Source organism: Dictyostelium purpureum, assembly GCF_000190715.1.
Source record: "Dictyostelium purpureum unplaced genomic scaffold DICPUscaffold_7, whole genome shotgun sequence".
In the NCBI taxonomy this organism is placed as follows: Eukaryota; Evosea; class Eumycetozoa; order Dictyosteliales; family Dictyosteliaceae; genus Dictyostelium; species Dictyostelium purpureum.
The window spans coordinates 143,452-159,694 of record NW_003519344.1 but is presented as its reverse complement, the minus strand read 5'-3'; the positions used below and the strand labels follow the sequence as shown (position 1 = coordinate 159,694).

Here is a 16,243-nt window from a genome sequence, read left to right as displayed (position 1 = left end):
TTATAAGTGATATATATATATTATACTTATATAATATATAGCTTTTAAAAATGAATTTAGATTGGGGTAAAAATAAATAGATATTTTTAGAAAAAATTCAAATACTAATTTTTATATTTTTTATATTTTTCATTTTTAATTTTTAAATTTTTTGAATATTTTAAAATAGATACAATTCTTTCCTACAATACTGTTAAAATTGTAAGAATTAGAGATAGAAGATTAGGTAATGATTTAATAAAATTAATTTTTTTTTTAGTCTAATTGAAATATAATATTAATATTTAAATAACTATTTATATAGGTTTACTTCATTTACTTTTTATGGTATTTATTGTTTCATATGTTGTAGTTTATCAAGCAATTTATAAAAAAGGATATTTATTATCCGAAGTCCCAGTATGCTCCATCAGAACAACATTAATGGCTGTAAGTATAACTATTATGTTATATGTATATTTATAATAGGGAGTGTATTAACTATTTTTGCAATTTTAAGCCAAAAGAAATTGATACAGAACGTCCTTACTGCAAATCTAATAATAATACCTATGCTTACTCTAAACTAGAATGTGAGTATTGGGATGATCCATTGGTATTATTTCCACCAGGTGACGATGTTAGTTTTACAGCTTCAACTAGAGTTAAAATAACAAATCAAACAACTGATGGTTGTTCTTTCAAAGACCCAAGATGTAAATATAAGGATGTTTCCGAAGAAAGTATTTATGTTGCTGATATCGAAAAATATACTGTAATTATTAAAACTCTTATTTAAATTTATAATCATATTCATTTTTTCTAATGTTTAATTTATTTAATATTAAAGGTAATGATTGATCACACTATGTTTTCACCACAATCCCAAATTCAATACAATGCTCGTGACTTATCAGGCTACATTCTTGATAGAGATGGAAATGAAATTCAAATAAATGATACAAACAATAGAGTTGGTGTTAAAGGTCAATATGATGTTCTTGAAATCGGCAAACTTTTAGAGCTTGGAGGTATTGATTTAGATGCAGGTAGGTACAATTTAATAAAATATAAAGCATGGTAAATGTAGAAATATAGATTTATTAATTATTTTTTAATAGAATCACCAGATAAAGGAGATCCAAATAGATATACTGGTATTATTGCATTAGTATTTATTAAATATTCAAATACATTTTCATATAGTACTGGCAATTTCAAATATACATATTCAATTAGACAAGTAAATGACACCATTTACAATGTAAAAGATCCTATTTATTTTGATAGTTTAGGCAGTAGAATGGTTTTAAAAAGATATGGCATTAGATTACTTTTTGTTCAAGATGGTGCTATTGGTTCATTCAATTTCCAATCTTTATTATTAACTGTAATTATTTAAATTATAATTTATATTTTTAATTATATTTTTATTAATTTATTTTAATGTTATTTAGATGGTATCAGGTCTTGGTCTTTTAACAGTTGCAACATTAGTTGTTGATCAATTAGCAGTTAGAATTTTACCACAAAGAAAGAGTTACTCATCCGTTAAATTCCAAGTAACTGAATCTATGTCAAGTATGTATTGATTACAAGTTTTATTATAATATTAATAATTAATAATAATATTAATATACTTTTTTTTTTAAACTTTAACAGAGAAAAAGAAAATTATTGATGATTCAGGTGAAGAATTATTATATACAAAGATTGAAGGTTTATAAACCCACTTTCTTCAATTAAATTAAAATATAAATTAAATTGATTTATTAATTTTAAAAAATGCATATTTATAAATAAATTAATATAAAATATAATTTGTTTTATTAACATTTTATTTTATTATATTCAAAACCACAAAATTCAAATAAATAGAAATAAATTTTTTTTTTTTTTTAAACCAAAAACTAAAAAAAAATTAGGTTTTAAATAAATTAATATTCATTATTTCACTTTTTTCTTCTTGGTCTTAACAGCACCATTTGTTTTAGGTGTGTGGGTTTTAAAAAAAATCATTTTTGAATACAATAATATTATTGAATGCACTTTTGAATAGACTGTCTTTGAAATATTAAAGTTTAGGACTTGTAGTATATTATCATTACTATTATTAATACTATTAATTATTTGTAATATACTTATGATCTTTTTTTATACATCTTTAAATTATAAATTCTGATTCAAAAATTATTTTAAAAAATAAATTAAAAAAAAAAAAACGAAAAAAAAAAAAAAAATATTTATTATTTTTTTTTATTTTTTTTATTTTTTTATTTATTTTTGTATAAAAAATAATAATAATAAAATGAGACGATTTTTAATAAATAACAATAGTTCATTTATTAAAAGAGATTGCAACTCATTTTCAAAAATAAAAAATTTTAACCCAAATAATGATAAAATAATACCACTTTTTTCAACAACATTAAATAATAATGGTAGTAAAAATGAAATAAATAGTAATAATAATAATAAAACAGAAATTAATAATAACAATATAGAAAATAAAAATAAAATTAATATAATTGGTCTACCGAAATTGGATTTAATAGAAAAATTTGAAAAACTAAATTTCCCTAAATATTCAGTAGACCAAGTTTGGAAATTAATGTATAATAAAGGAATAGATCAAATTAAGGATTTTAATTTAATTTCAAAAGAGAGGAAATCAATAATGGAGGAAAATTTCAAGCTTGACACTGGAACAATAACAAAGCATCAGTTGTCGGTGGATGGTACAAGAAAGTTTTTAATATCATTCGATGGCGATGAAGTAGAGTCAGTGTTTATACCAGAGTCATCAAGAGGCACATTATGTGTATCAAGTCAGGTTGGATGTACATTTGCATGCACATTTTGTTTTACAGGTACACAAAAATTTAAGAGAAATTTAACAGCCAATGAAATTGTTGCACAGGTTGTAGCTGCAAGAAAACTATTGAACGATTTTAATGCAAGTGAAGAAAGACTGTTAACCAATATAGTGTTCATGGGTCAAGGTGAACCATTTTACAACTATAGAAATGTAAAAAAAGCAATTTCAATTATTACAGATTCGAATGGTTTAGCCATTGGTAAATCTAAAATCACAGTTTCAACAAGTGGTGTTGTACCAATTATCGAACGTTTAGGTACAGATTTCCCAGGAATAGGTTTAGCAATATCACTACACTCACCAAATGATGAAGTTAGAAGTAAGATTGTGACTGCTAATAGACAATGGCCCATTGAAGAATTGGTTCAATCATGTATCAAATTTTCAAAAACTACAAAATCACGTATTACTTTGGAATATGTCCCGTTACAAGATGTACATGACACTGAACAAGATGCACTAGATCTAATTCCCCTATGTAAAAGATTCCCATCACTAGTCAATATAATACCTTTTAATCCATGGCCAGGTTCACCCCACGAATCTTCAACCAACAATCAAATTCAAATATTTGCAAATATTTTAGAATCCAATAATGTAAAAACAACTATTAGACAATCAAGAGGAAGAGATATCATGGCCGCATGTGGTCAATTAAAATCATAAAAATAAAAATTTAAATTATTATTTTTTTTTTGTAAATAATATTAATATCTTTATTTTTAATAATAATTATCTCTAAATATTTATAACTTTAACCTAGCAACATCAAAACTCATAAATGATCCTCTCAACTTTGCTGTTATTGGAGGAATTCTAATTTTTTTCCCTATTTTTTTGTTTTTTTAAAAAAAAATGGAAATAAAAGAGTTGTTATTTTAGGAAAGTTGATATTATATGGACTTAATAGTAATATTTAAGAAATGTGTCAAAATAAGTTTTTTAATGATTATTATATCATGATTTTTTTTTGAAATCTTGATTGTAAATAAAATATCTATTACTATTTTTTACCAATTTAAAAAATGATTTTATGATAATCAAATTATGGATTTTGGATTTGGGATTTTTGATTTTCATTAACAAAACTTAAATAACTTAAATCTGTGGTCCAATAATAATATCATTATTTTGAATTTAAACGCCGCAAAAAGTGACATAAATATTTTAATTGGTTTATTTATTTTTTTTAAAAAAAATTGATTGAAATAAAATAATACATTTTAGACCAAAAAAAAAAATTTAAACCAACCCACCATGTTACATTGTCTAAAAAAAAAAATTTGCTGAAAAATCTAAAAATTATTTGAATTTAAAGAAAAAATCATTCACATCATACCCAGATCTTGCTTATAAAAAAAAAATAAAAAAAAAAATATTAAATTCAAAAAAAATAAAATTTTTTAACAAAAGCATTCCATGAATAAAAAAAATCTAGAAAAAAAGAATATTTTATTAATAACTATGCCCCAATATAATTATGAATTATATGTGAAAAATAATGTTATTTACACAAGAGACAACGCAAACACCAACGCCAATACAACAATACCTGTGATTTTACTCAATTTAAAAATTAAAAAAAAAAAAAATAAAAAAAAAAATATATAAAAAATAAAAGAAACCAATTAGAAATTTTTGACAATATAAAAAAATAAAAAAAATATATCATTTATTTTAGAATATATTATTACCTAAATAATATAAATATAAATAAAAATAAATATAAATATCTTTTTTATTTTTTATTATTTTATTTTTTTTCTTTCTCTTTTTTTATTTTCTTTTTTTTTTTTTTAAATTTCAAATTAAAAAAATTTAAAAATAAAACTAATACACGCTAGCTTAAGTTTATCAAACACAAATGTGCAAAGAAAAGTGAGTAATTCATAGAACTTATAGTTTATTTCTTTTTCTTACCCCAAACTACGTAGTTTTTTTTTAAATACGAAAAAAAAAAAGAAAAAATTATTTATATTTGTATAAAATTTTTTTACCTTTACACCATTTTGTTGCTGTTGCTATTTAATACACTTAATCAATCATATCATACAAAAACATCACACCAACTAGATAAAAAAACGATTTTTTAATATTTTAATTATTTTTTTTGTTATGTATAAAAAATTCTCTTTTTAAAGTACTTAGATATTATTTTTTTTCATTGAATTGAAAAAAGGTTTTTTTTATTTATTTATTTTTTAAAAATTGTTTTTTTAATATTTTTCAAATTATTTATTTTTTTTTTTTATTTTTTTAAAAATAACTTTTTGGTTTGTGATTTATTTTCTTTTTTTTTTTTTTTTTTTTCTCTCTGTGTTGGTGTTTTGGTAGTGTGTTTTTTTGTTTTGGTAGTGTGTTTAAATCATTTTTTTTAAAAATAAATTTTTTTTTAAAAAAAAAGAAAAATCAAAAAAAAAAAAATAACCATCAAACAAAAATAATTTTGAAATCAATAATTTATTTTTATATTTTAATAATAAATGAAATTCAATTATTATTTTATAAAATAAATACAAATTAAAAATAAAGTTAAATTAAATTAACAATTAAAAAAAAAGTAATTAAATTAGTTTTAAAAATAAAAATAAAATTAAAATTAAATTTTTTTCGTTGTTTTAAAATTTTTTTTAAAAATTTCTTTTTATATACTAATTTTTTCATTTTTCTCATTTTTTTTATTGGGCATGTTTCATTCATTTCAAATTTCTTCATGATAGTGAAAGTCAATAACAATAATAATAATAATATATTAAATAATTATAGTATTAGTAATAATAATAATAATCAACAAAATTATATTGGTGGCGGATTCAGTTGGGGCAATGCAAATATAAATGTTATTATTACACCTACATTACAAACCAATGATCAATTGGAAGAAGCAATTTTACAAAATTATGAAATTATTGAATCATGGATCGAAAGTAATCAACAACATTTTTCCAATGTAAACGATACCACTGTATATATTTATTTAGATTTAGAGACTTTTAGGGTTTCATCGGTATATAGATCTCATCCAACCTATAAGACTTCAAAAAAGAACATGGTTGGCTTTACATGTATATTTTCTGGTATTGGAAAGTATACGAAACTTACCCAAAGTACATTCATCTCTAATAATAGCGGAGTTACATCATATAACAACCCAAATATTTCACTATCTACAAATAACCTATCACTCTTATCCTCTACCACCAATACTACAGGATATGCTTCGCCACTCTTGTCAATGTCACCCTCATCCTTATCACCAAATTCAACATCACCATTATCATCTCCACCTATATCCTCATCACCTATCATTAATGGAAATCATTATAATATGAATGTAACAAGTTCAGTTAGTAATAATGGTTATCAATATTCAAGTGGCAGTAGTAGTAGTAGTAGCCACCATAATAATTATGATATTGTTAATAATTTATATTATAGTTGTTCAAACGTAAAAAATAATATCTATGACTCAGCTCACTATGTATTGGTTCAAAGTGTAAATAGAGCTTTAAATAAACTTATTAATGGAATCTTATCATTCAATCTTCAATATGAACAAGTCATATCCTATAAGAGAGGTGAGGGTTTAGATTTCCCACACATTGGTTTGGTCCAAACAAGTTTACCAGACCAACCTTTTTCTCCATTATCTTCGCCAATTTCCTCTGCTCCATCATCCCCAACTAAAGATTTTGAAAATAATAATGACCACATTTATATTTATAATGAACATGCAATAATATCTAGTGTTGATCAACAAGAAGAAGATCACTTAGAAAAAAAACATATAGAGCCATCTCCACCTGGAACACCTTTTCTTACAAATAACAATCACATTCACAATATTTTTTCAAGTTATTTTATAGATCATTCTAAAAAAATAATACCAACCATTAAGCGTACTTTAGAACGTTCAACAACATCACCAAATTTAAACTCATCATTTGACCAAATTAAAATACACAGCAATAATCATATAGATATTGGTCCAAGTAGTACTATCGATACCATTGGAGTTAATGGTGGCAATCCAGCTAGTCCATTAAAAATACCATCAAATGGTTTCATTTCATCGCCATCTTTGCAATCATTAGTTACTAACACTGCTTCCGTTGAACCACTTTTACTCGAGCAACCATTTTCATCAGCATTATCAAGTTCACCTTCATCAGAATTCGATAAACCAAAGTTACCAGCTTCACCAGCAAAGTTAAGTGCTCTCCAAGCCAAATTACATTCAATTTCAAAAGAGATTGGTGATTCAGAGGCAATGTATGTAAATGAAACCAGTGATTTAAATGGTGCTGCTTGTATGTCATCTTTATATGGTTGGGATTTCGAAAAGAAAGAGCAGTTTGGTAATCCATTTGCTGATTGTTTCTGTATATCAATTGATCCACATCCAATGATTAGGGCAGTACTTTCAGTAGCTGATGGTTCAGGTCACGGAGAAGATCCAAAAAGAGCTGCTTGTATGTCTGTTTTGGGTTCAAACCAATATATTGAAAGTTTATACGAACAGGAAATTCAAACTACAAATGATTTACTAACAATTGTTGGTAACTCAATTTTTGAAGGTCACAAGAGAATTATTGAAGATGAATATTACAAAAATCTTGATATTCATTTTGAACCAAAGGGTGCTACAACATTTTGTATTGGAGTTTTATCAAAATTAGTCGAACCAAATAATAGTAATAGTAATAATAGTAATGGCTTAAATGGTTCAGTTTATAATAGTAATAGTAATATTAACAATAATAGTGTAAATGGTAACAACAATTGTAATAATAATGTAAATATTGAAAATAATAATAATAATAATAATAATAGTAATAATAATGGTAATCAATCACCAAGATTAACACAAGGTGATCAACAAGATTCATTTAAAAGTTATATTAAACCACAATCCTCAGCTAGAAAAAATAGTCGTGGTAATGGTTCAATTCCAAGGTACATTGATCAAAATTATGTGAATGGTGATGAAAATACTGGTGGTAGTAGTGGTGAAACATCACCAAATATATTTCAATCAAATAGTCCAATTATTTCATCACAAAGATTAAATAATCCAATAGCAAATCACCACATCCCAATGCCACCATCATTAAATAGAATGTGTTTATCACAATCAAACGATTCAGAAATTTCTTCCATCATATCAGAATCACCAGAATTGATGATATCTAAAAAAACAAGTGTAAAGCCAATCGAAATTCCAAATAGTAATGGTTTCGCTACAAGTCCAAATAATTTATCACCAAGAAAATCTTTATCACCAACTAAAAATACAGTACCAGCAAAATTACCACCACCAACATTACCACCACGTCCACATAATCTAATAATGGGCAATAATAATTACAGCCACAATTTAAATATTAACAGCTTAAACATTAAAGATCCATGGGTTTTTATAGTTGGTTCGGTTGGTGATACTAAAGCATACAGATGGTCTCATATAAATGGTAAAGTTATAGAGATTACAAATAGAGCTAAATTAACACCAGGTGCAGGTGGTAATGTTAATCAATTAAAGGTATCCTCAAGAAATTTCAATGATGCAGGAGGTCAATTGGGTTGGATGTGGGGCGGTGATCAAGATAAATCTTGGCCACTTGATGCAGCATCATATCCAGAAACAAAGAGTGACAATTTAAGAAGAGAACTCATTATAGCTAGAAACGAAAAATGCAAACCATTACTCACAAATCTACATTTTGCAATGTCGTTGGTTGTACCAGGTGATAGGGTTTTCATTGTTTCAGATGGTGTTTCAGATAACTTTTTAACAGAAAATGTTTCACTCGGCGCCAGTAATCAACAATCTACAGGTAAAATAAAATCAACTAGGGAACAAATTGAGGACAATATGACAAGGTTTTTAGATGGCTTACCTAAAGAATCGTTAGCAACATGTGAAACGATGTCGCAGGCTATTATTACCCATTGTATTGAAAACACAGAGCCATTCCGTAACCTTCAAGAAGAAACCAGCAAACTTTTATTAAAGCTTAAAGAAATTGAAGCCCATTCACCAAATGATTTCACTAAAGACCCATTATATCAAACTTATAAAAAACTACATAATCAGAAAACCAATGCCCTTAGAAAAATTAAAACTGGTAAACCTGATCACTCATCAATAGTAATATATCAAGTACCACATAATTAAATAAATAATAAAATAATTTTATTATCTAAATAATCATAAATTCGAAAAAATTATTTATCTTTTTTTTTATTTTTTATTTTTATTATTTACATTCTTTTAATATTATAACTCTAATAATTAACTCTTGAGGGTGTGACTGGCTTGAACTCTTTGTGGAGTTGAGGAGTTCTTTCTTTGTAGTCTCTTGCAAAATATTTCATAATATTGCTAATTGAAAGCATACCAAAGCAGCTCTTTTTATCGCAAGTTAACCAAAGACGATGAAGACGGTTCTTGTAGAGAATTTGTAATGCATCTTTAAATTTGGTATTTAAAGGTACAACGCTATCTTTTTTTCTTCTAGCAGAGGTAATTTTATAAAAATCTTTGGCGGGTTCTAATAATAGTTTGAATGAATCTGGGTCAATGCCACGAAGATCTGTAATACTAAGATCACCAACTATTTCACCATCTTTACCATGTAATACAATGCTTGATTTGTTTTGTTGCATCATTACGTAATAGCATTGGATTGTCATAACGTCACAATTAATGGAAAGGAGATCTTTTTCGATGATATCCAGTTCACTGATTGGTTGTTCAAATTCTTTTCCATCACCAATTTCTTTTTTATTCTCTAATATAAATTCTAAAATATCAGTTTGGGACATTATACCTTTGGTATTTGCATCTTCATCAATTACAACTACTCTATGAATATCTTTTGAAAAAATCTCATCAACAAGTTGATGAATTGATCCATTTTCATCAACTGGAATGAAATGATCTCTTTTAGATTGATCTATTTAAAACAAAAATAAAAAAAATAAATAATTAGAAAAAAATTATTATTATTTAAATTCTATTTTTATAATTTATAGTTACTTATTAAATGAAATACAGGTTGTTCAGCAAATTTCTCACCTTCACTAACATCATTACATAGTCTTACCCAGTCATGTCCTAATTTATTTTTTAAAAAAAATAATATTAATATAAAATAATAATATAATTATTGGTATTTAAAATAAATTAATTACCTTCTTTCTGTGGATATTTTAATAAAAATGCATCGATAATTGAGTGTAAGATATCGTTCATATCTATAAATCCCAAATAATCACCAGTTGATCTTTCTTTAACTGGCAATGATAATATTTTATTATCTGCAAGGATTTTTAATGCATCCTTAACTTTATAATCATCATAGACTGAAATTACATCAATTTTTCTTTTGTTTTCCCAATAGGAATTATTTGTGTTTAAAACATCTTTTATTTTTTTATCCATTTTGTATGTGTATTTATTTTTATAATTTGTTTAAATTTCTAAAATTTATTTTTTTAATTTTTTTAATTTTTTTAATTTTTTTATTTTTTTATTTATTTATTTATTTAATGAGAGTATTTATTTATTAAGTTAATATTTTATAAGATAGTTATAAAATTTTCTTATGATGTGAATGTTAGTTTAATTTTAGAAAAAAAAAAAAAAAAAGAAAAAAAAAGAGGATTAAATCTATAAAATAATTTTTTTCAATTATAATTAATTTTAAAAAAAATTTATTATAATATGACCCTTTGTTGAGGTAATGTTGTTGAAATATTGTTGAAAATTTTCTTTGTATGTATGCTATAGTATTTTAGAAAAATAAAAAATAAATAAATTAAAAAAATAATTTTTTTTAATTTCTAAAAAAGGAATTTAAATAATTTATTTATTTATTTTTTTTTATTTTTTTTTATTTTTTTTTTTAGAAAAAATTTAAAAATAAAATCTAATGAAAATTTAAAAATAGTACTATTAGAAAAAAAAAAAGAGAAAAAAAAAAATAATTTTTATTTTATTAATTTCGGATTAATAAGAGAGTCTAAGGGCAAGCCTAATGTCCCATCCTCTTCAAAACATTCATTATCTAAAAATGATGACTCGCCAAAATTTGGTGCAATTCTTATATATAGGTTGTTATAATCATCTATTGATTCAATTACACCCTCCTATATAAAAAAAAAAAAAAAAAAAAAATTAAAATAAAAAAGTTAATATAAATATTTATAAATTGAAATTTTTATAATTTATTAATTGGTATTATACATACAATATAATCTGAAACCTCTAAATTATAATTTAAAAGTACATTCTTTTGAAACGCTATTTTGTCATTTACTTTTGGTTCAACTAAATTGCTAAAATTTGAATAGTTTTTTAATAATTTTTCTCTACTGTTGCTTTTGCTATTACTGTTGTTATCGGCATGTTGTTTGTTATTTTGTTGCTTTTTATTTTGCTTTGAGTTTTGAATTTTATTATTTGGTGGTGATAATAAGCCTATGTTGTTTGGGGTTGTAGTGGTAGTGTTGACAGTTGCATCGTTTAATTTTTGTTGGAGTTGTTTCTTTTTTTCTTCAATTAAAAACTCGTCTATGTTTTTATAACTGATATTATAACTATAGTTTGTTAGATAATCATTGCAAAAATTTTCTGAATAGCTTTGATTAATATTTTTTTTTTTATTTTTTTTTTTGTTGGGTGTTGATTTATTTTCTACTTTTTCTGGTTGCGGTTGTTTCTGTTGTTGTATTTGTTTTTGTTGTGGTTGTTGTGGTTGTTGTGGTTGTTGTGGTTGTTGTGCATTTAAACTATTTAAAAAGTTTGAAATTTGATTATCTTCAAATGGCCTTATTCTTTTTTGTGGAGGTTTAGTTGGCATATATTGGTTTGTTGATATATCTTTTTCTTTTTGAGATTCTAAAGAAAAAGGAATGGAAGCACTGATATCACTATCGGATCGGCTTTCATTGTCATTGCTTTTTTCACTTTCACTTTCACTGCTGCTTTCACTTTCACTTTCGCTGCTTTTTTCACTTTCACTTTCACTTTCACTTTCACTTTCACTTTCACTTTCACTTTCACTTTCACTTTCACTGCTGCTATCACTTTCGCTACTACTGCTACTTTCAGATTCGCTCTTGTATTTTCTTTTTTTGATATTCTTTTCTTTATTTATAATTTTTGATACTATTATCTCGTCATCTTTATTTAACTCTTTTATTATTAATATATGTTCTGATGGTAATATAGCATAACCTTCTTTATTTAATAATACAAAATCATTCTTTTTCCTATCTATATTGTATCTTTTTGAAATTAATGTATATATGTACTGCATAGTGTTGTTATTGCCAGTACCACTATTATTACTATTATTGTAGATGTTGATATTGCTACTCGATATTACATCATCGGATATAAACATTATAACCTTATTATTATTCTTTGATAACCCATTTTCTATATTTAATTTTAAAATCATTATTTATTATAATAAATATTTATTATTATTATTGGTATTGTCTATTATAGTTAATATACTACTATTATTAATGTAATAGTAGATAATAATATTGAATACTATTTATAATAATTAATAAACCAAAAAAAAAAAAATTCATAGCAAAAAATTTTAAAAAATTTTAAAAAAATGTGAAAAAAATTTACCCTCTTTTTTTTTAAATTTTTTAAATTATAAATTTTTTTTTTTTTTTTTTTTATTATTTTAATTTTATAATTTTTATCAATAGATTAATAAAGAAATAACAAATAATATATATAAACTATATATAAAAATAACATAAAACCCATAAAATTTATTTTTCTTGTAATAAAATAATAAATACCAATAAACCGATGAAAATTAAATCAATCATTTAAATATTAAAATAAATAAAATATAGCATATTATGATTTCAAATTTTAATGAAAATTTTATAAATGATAATAATAAAATGAATAACAATCATAATAATAATAACAATGACAATAGTGTTAGAAGTAGAAGAGTAAATATTATATAATTATTTAAATTACTCGTCAAACTGGTTACTAATACATTCACATTATTTCTTTTTTTAAATATAGAATCAAGTTAGTTATAGAAGAAGAACAAGCTCAGGTGGTTCAATTCAAGCAAATGATGGCAAAGCTAAAAGAAGAATACCATCAAATTTAGAAAAAGACGATTTAGGTGAAATTAAAATTTCAAATTTTATTAATGGTTTTATTAATTCGCAAAAAAGTGAAGGCGAAGAAGATAATGAAAATAAATAGTTCAATGAACACCACTATACAATCTAATAATAATAATAATATAGATGCATTTTTTAATAATGAAAATGAAAACAATTCAAATTTTGATGAAAATTTTACACAACAAATCGATATTGGTTTACTAGACTTTCCATCGACACCATCATCAACACCAAAAAAGTCAATGACCACAACAACAAATAACAGTAAAACTCCATCAAAACAAAACCCAAAAACACCAAAATCAATTTTAAAAACACCCTTACATAAAATGACACCTTCAAAATGTTCAAAAGATAGTTGTACAAAATTAGATAATCATAATAATAAAACACCAAAATCATCATCATCATCATCAATCAAAAAACACCAAAAAACACCAAAAAATAAATTTGAAACACCAAAATCACCAGAGCAATCCCCTGTTAGTGATGGTAGTTTAGTTTTCGATAGCTCCAACCCTATACCATTCAAGATGCCAACTAAAGAAGAAGCTGAATTAGAACAAAAGCTTGCAGAGGAAAGAGAAAGATTAAGAATGGAAAGGATTGAAGAGTTAAAAAAAGAAAAGGAAAGATCTGAAAAAGAGAAATTAGAAAATATTAAAATAAAACAAGATAGTATAAATAAAGAGCATGATGAAATCGTCTCAAAGATTATTCAAGTAGATAATAAAAAGAAAGAAGAGGTATTATTATTAAAAAAGAGAAGAGAAGAAAAGAGAAATCAAGAAAAAGAAAGAAAAGAACAACTTAACAATCAACTTGTAGAATCACAAATCAAAGAAAAGGAAAACCTACTTACCAAGAGTAAATTAATATTAGAAAAATTCAATTTTAAAAACAATACAAGCTTAACTGAAGACAATGTAATTGAAGATAATAGTAATAATATCAATAGTAATAACACTAGTAATAACAACGATAATAATGATAATAATAGTATTGATGATATTAGTATGGCTGAACAAAGTGGTCTTGATAGTAATAATAAAAACAATAAGAGTACAGATAATCTTTTAAACTTTTTAAATAAATTTCCAACAACCTCAACTAATGCCGCATTAGATGAATCTGATATATCAATATGTGAAGAAGTCGGGAAAATATCAAATGAAATTAGATCACCAATCAAATTAAATATTTTTGATCTCACATATACACCACTCAAGCCACTCTCTCTTTCACCATTTATTAAAGATAAACTTTCAGATGCCCAAGAGAAATTTAAACAAGAGTTATTGAAACAGCAACAAGAACAACAAGAACAAAGAGAAAAAGAATCGTTTGTTAAAACAACCCAAAACACCATCTAAAACTCCTTTAACAACACCTTTAAAATCAGCATTAAAAAAATCATCATTGAAAGGTCAAAACTCAACTTTTAAAAATGTAAAGATTTCAACTATTAAAAAACAATACTCACCAATACAACCATCATCACAATATCAATACCAACCATTAGAGCATAATCAAAAACAACCAGTTAAACAATTCTTTTATCCACCAGATTATGAAGTTGACGAAGATTTATCAATTGATGAAACTTCAATCGATTTTAATACTAGCATTAATCAAGAGCAATCATCATTTTACAATAACACCCCATATACAAGTAATAATCACACCAGTGTTGATGAAATCTCTATTTCAAATAAAACTAGAAAAAATAAAGCAACCAAACAAAAAAAACAACAACAGAAGCAGGTAAAAGAAAAATCAACAAGAATTTTATCCAGATTTAATAACTTCATGTTAGATACCGATGATGAAGATGACGAAGATTATGAATCATCTGAACAAGAAAAACAGACTGTAAATAATTTTATTAAAAATACAAATAAAAGTAATAATATGAATATGAATAATAATAATAATATGGATAATAATATGAAGAATAATAATAACAATAATAATGTTAATAATAAAGTTAATAAAATAGAACCAATAGAAAAAAGAACACCAAGAGTATCATTTGAAAGCAATTTAAATACAAGTACAACTTCAGAATTAAATACTACAGTTGCCTCAACAGTAAAGAGTAATTTCTCATTAAACTCATTAGGTACAAAAACATTATCCTCTCCAAAATTATCGCCACAAAATCAAAAAATTTTCAACTTTTCATTCAACTCATCATTTGGTGATAATAACGCCAACGATGATGATGATAATAATAATGATATAAACACCTCAACCATTTCAATAATACCTGAAAAAATTAAAAATAATTTAACCACCAAATCAAATATATTTAATAATAATAACAATAATGTTTTAATCAGTAACAATAGAACGATCAACTTAGCCAATAAACAGTCACAACCTCCAAAAGAACCAGAATTTCAAAATGACAATAGTAGCGATCAAGATAGTGAAGAAAATAAAGAATCTGACTATGATGAAAACTCATCCGTATCATCATCACCATCTGAAGAAGAACCAATTATAAATAAAAAACAATTAAGCAAAATTGAAAAAGAAAGATTAGAGAAAGAAGAGGAGAATAAAAGAATTGAAACTATAAACAAATTAAAAGAGGAAAGAAAAGAAAAAGAAAAAGAGAGAGAAAGAAAAGAAAAGGAAAGAAGAGAAAAGGAAAAAAAAGAAAGAGTACAAGATATTGAAAGATTAGAAAAAGAAAAAGAAAAATTAGAAAAAGAGAAACAAGACAAGAGGACTGAAAGAGAAAAAAGAAAACAAAAAAAACGAGAAAAGAAAGAAAGAAAAGAAAAAGAAATAATTGAAAAAGCTGAAATAGAGAAAAGAGAAAAAGAAGAAAAAGATGAAATGAAAAAATTAGATGAGAAACATAAAGAAGGAAAGAAAGAAAAAATGAAAGAGAAAGGCAAGAAAAAGAAATAGAAAGAAGATTAGAAAAAGAACAACAAGACAAACTAACCCATGAAAGAGAAGAACAAGAAAGAATAGAAAATCAACATAAATTAGAAAAAGAAAATGAAAATGAAAATGAAAATGAAAATGAAAATGAAAATGAAAGAGTATTATATGAAAACCTAAAGAATCAAATTGATGATAACGATGATTGGAATGACGGTGGTGGATATGATGACTCCCTTGATAATCAAGGTTCAACTTCTGCCACCAAGAAGGTGAAACCGCTGATTATGACAACCATGAGCA

The 16,243-nt window shown here is 24.4% G+C and overlaps 8 protein-coding genes across 8 annotated transcripts in view; 6 read left to right on the top strand and 2 right to left on the bottom strand.

Annotated features, from left to right (window-relative positions):
- Positions 1-50: 50 nt before the first annotated feature.
- On the top strand, positions 51-1,706 carry DICPUDRAFT_74417 (uncharacterized protein; the record flags this gene model as incomplete). Its single annotated transcript, XM_003283400.1, has 8 exons — positions 51-66; positions 170-226; positions 305-429; positions 500-754; positions 830-1,028; positions 1,101-1,369; positions 1,437-1,560; positions 1,642-1,706. The coding sequence occupies 8 exons, from the start codon at positions 51-53 to the stop codon at positions 1,704-1,706; spliced, it is 1,110 nt and encodes a 369-aa protein (XP_003283448.1).
- Positions 1,707-2,287: 581 nt separating this feature from the next.
- DICPUDRAFT_25816 (uncharacterized protein) lies at positions 2,288-3,523 on the top strand (the record flags this gene model as incomplete). Its single annotated transcript, XM_003283399.1, has 2 exons — positions 2,288-2,420; positions 2,484-3,523. The coding sequence occupies 2 exons, from the start codon at positions 2,288-2,290 to the stop codon at positions 3,521-3,523; spliced, it is 1,173 nt and encodes a 390-aa protein (XP_003283447.1).
- A 1,198-nt stretch (positions 3,524-4,721) lies between these two features.
- DICPUDRAFT_74415 (uncharacterized protein) lies at positions 4,722-9,035 on the top strand (the record flags this gene model as incomplete). The annotated part of the gene is made up of 2 exons (XM_003283398.1): positions 4,722-4,735; positions 5,624-9,035. The coding sequence occupies 2 exons, from the start codon at positions 4,722-4,724 to the stop codon at positions 9,033-9,035; spliced, it is 3,426 nt and encodes a 1,141-aa protein (XP_003283446.1).
- Positions 9,036-9,145: 110 nt separating this feature from the next.
- DICPUDRAFT_147104 (uncharacterized protein) lies at positions 9,146-10,304 on the bottom strand (the record flags this gene model as incomplete). The annotated part of the gene is made up of 3 exons (XM_003283348.1): positions 9,146-9,816; positions 9,900-9,977; positions 10,055-10,304. 3 exons carry the CDS (start codon positions 10,302-10,304, stop codon positions 9,146-9,148), a joined length of 999 nt encoding a protein of 332 aa, XP_003283396.1.
- A 548-nt stretch (positions 10,305-10,852) lies between these two features.
- DICPUDRAFT_147103 (uncharacterized protein) lies at positions 10,853-12,327 on the bottom strand (the record flags this gene model as incomplete). Its single annotated transcript, XM_003283347.1, has 2 exons — positions 10,853-11,011; positions 11,113-12,327. The coding sequence occupies 2 exons, from the start codon at positions 12,325-12,327 to the stop codon at positions 10,853-10,855; spliced, it is 1,374 nt and encodes a 457-aa protein (XP_003283395.1).
- A 605-nt stretch (positions 12,328-12,932) lies between these two features.
- On the top strand, positions 12,933-13,471 carry DICPUDRAFT_91104 (uncharacterized protein; the record flags this gene model as incomplete). Its single annotated transcript, XM_003283397.1, has 1 exon — positions 12,933-13,471. A coding segment is annotated over exon 1 (405 nt), but the record flags the coding sequence as incomplete, so codon positions are not given.
- A 1,380-nt stretch (positions 13,472-14,851) lies between these two features.
- Positions 14,852-15,964, top strand: DICPUDRAFT_147101 (uncharacterized protein; the record flags this gene model as incomplete). Its single annotated transcript, XM_003283396.1, has 1 exon — positions 14,852-15,964. One exon carries the CDS (start codon positions 14,852-14,854, stop codon positions 15,962-15,964), a length of 1,113 nt encoding a protein of 370 aa, XP_003283444.1.
- A 93-nt stretch (positions 15,965-16,057) lies between these two features.
- The window catches only part of DICPUDRAFT_96375 (uncharacterized protein), a gene marked incomplete at its 5' end in the record, with an annotated part of 979 nt that continues 793 nt past the window's right edge, over positions 16,058-16,243 (top strand). The window contains one exon of the mRNA XM_003283395.1: positions 16,058-16,101. Coding sequence (XP_003283443.1) covers positions 16,058-16,101 — 44 coding nt within the window. The remainder of the gene's footprint in view (positions 16,102-16,243) is intronic.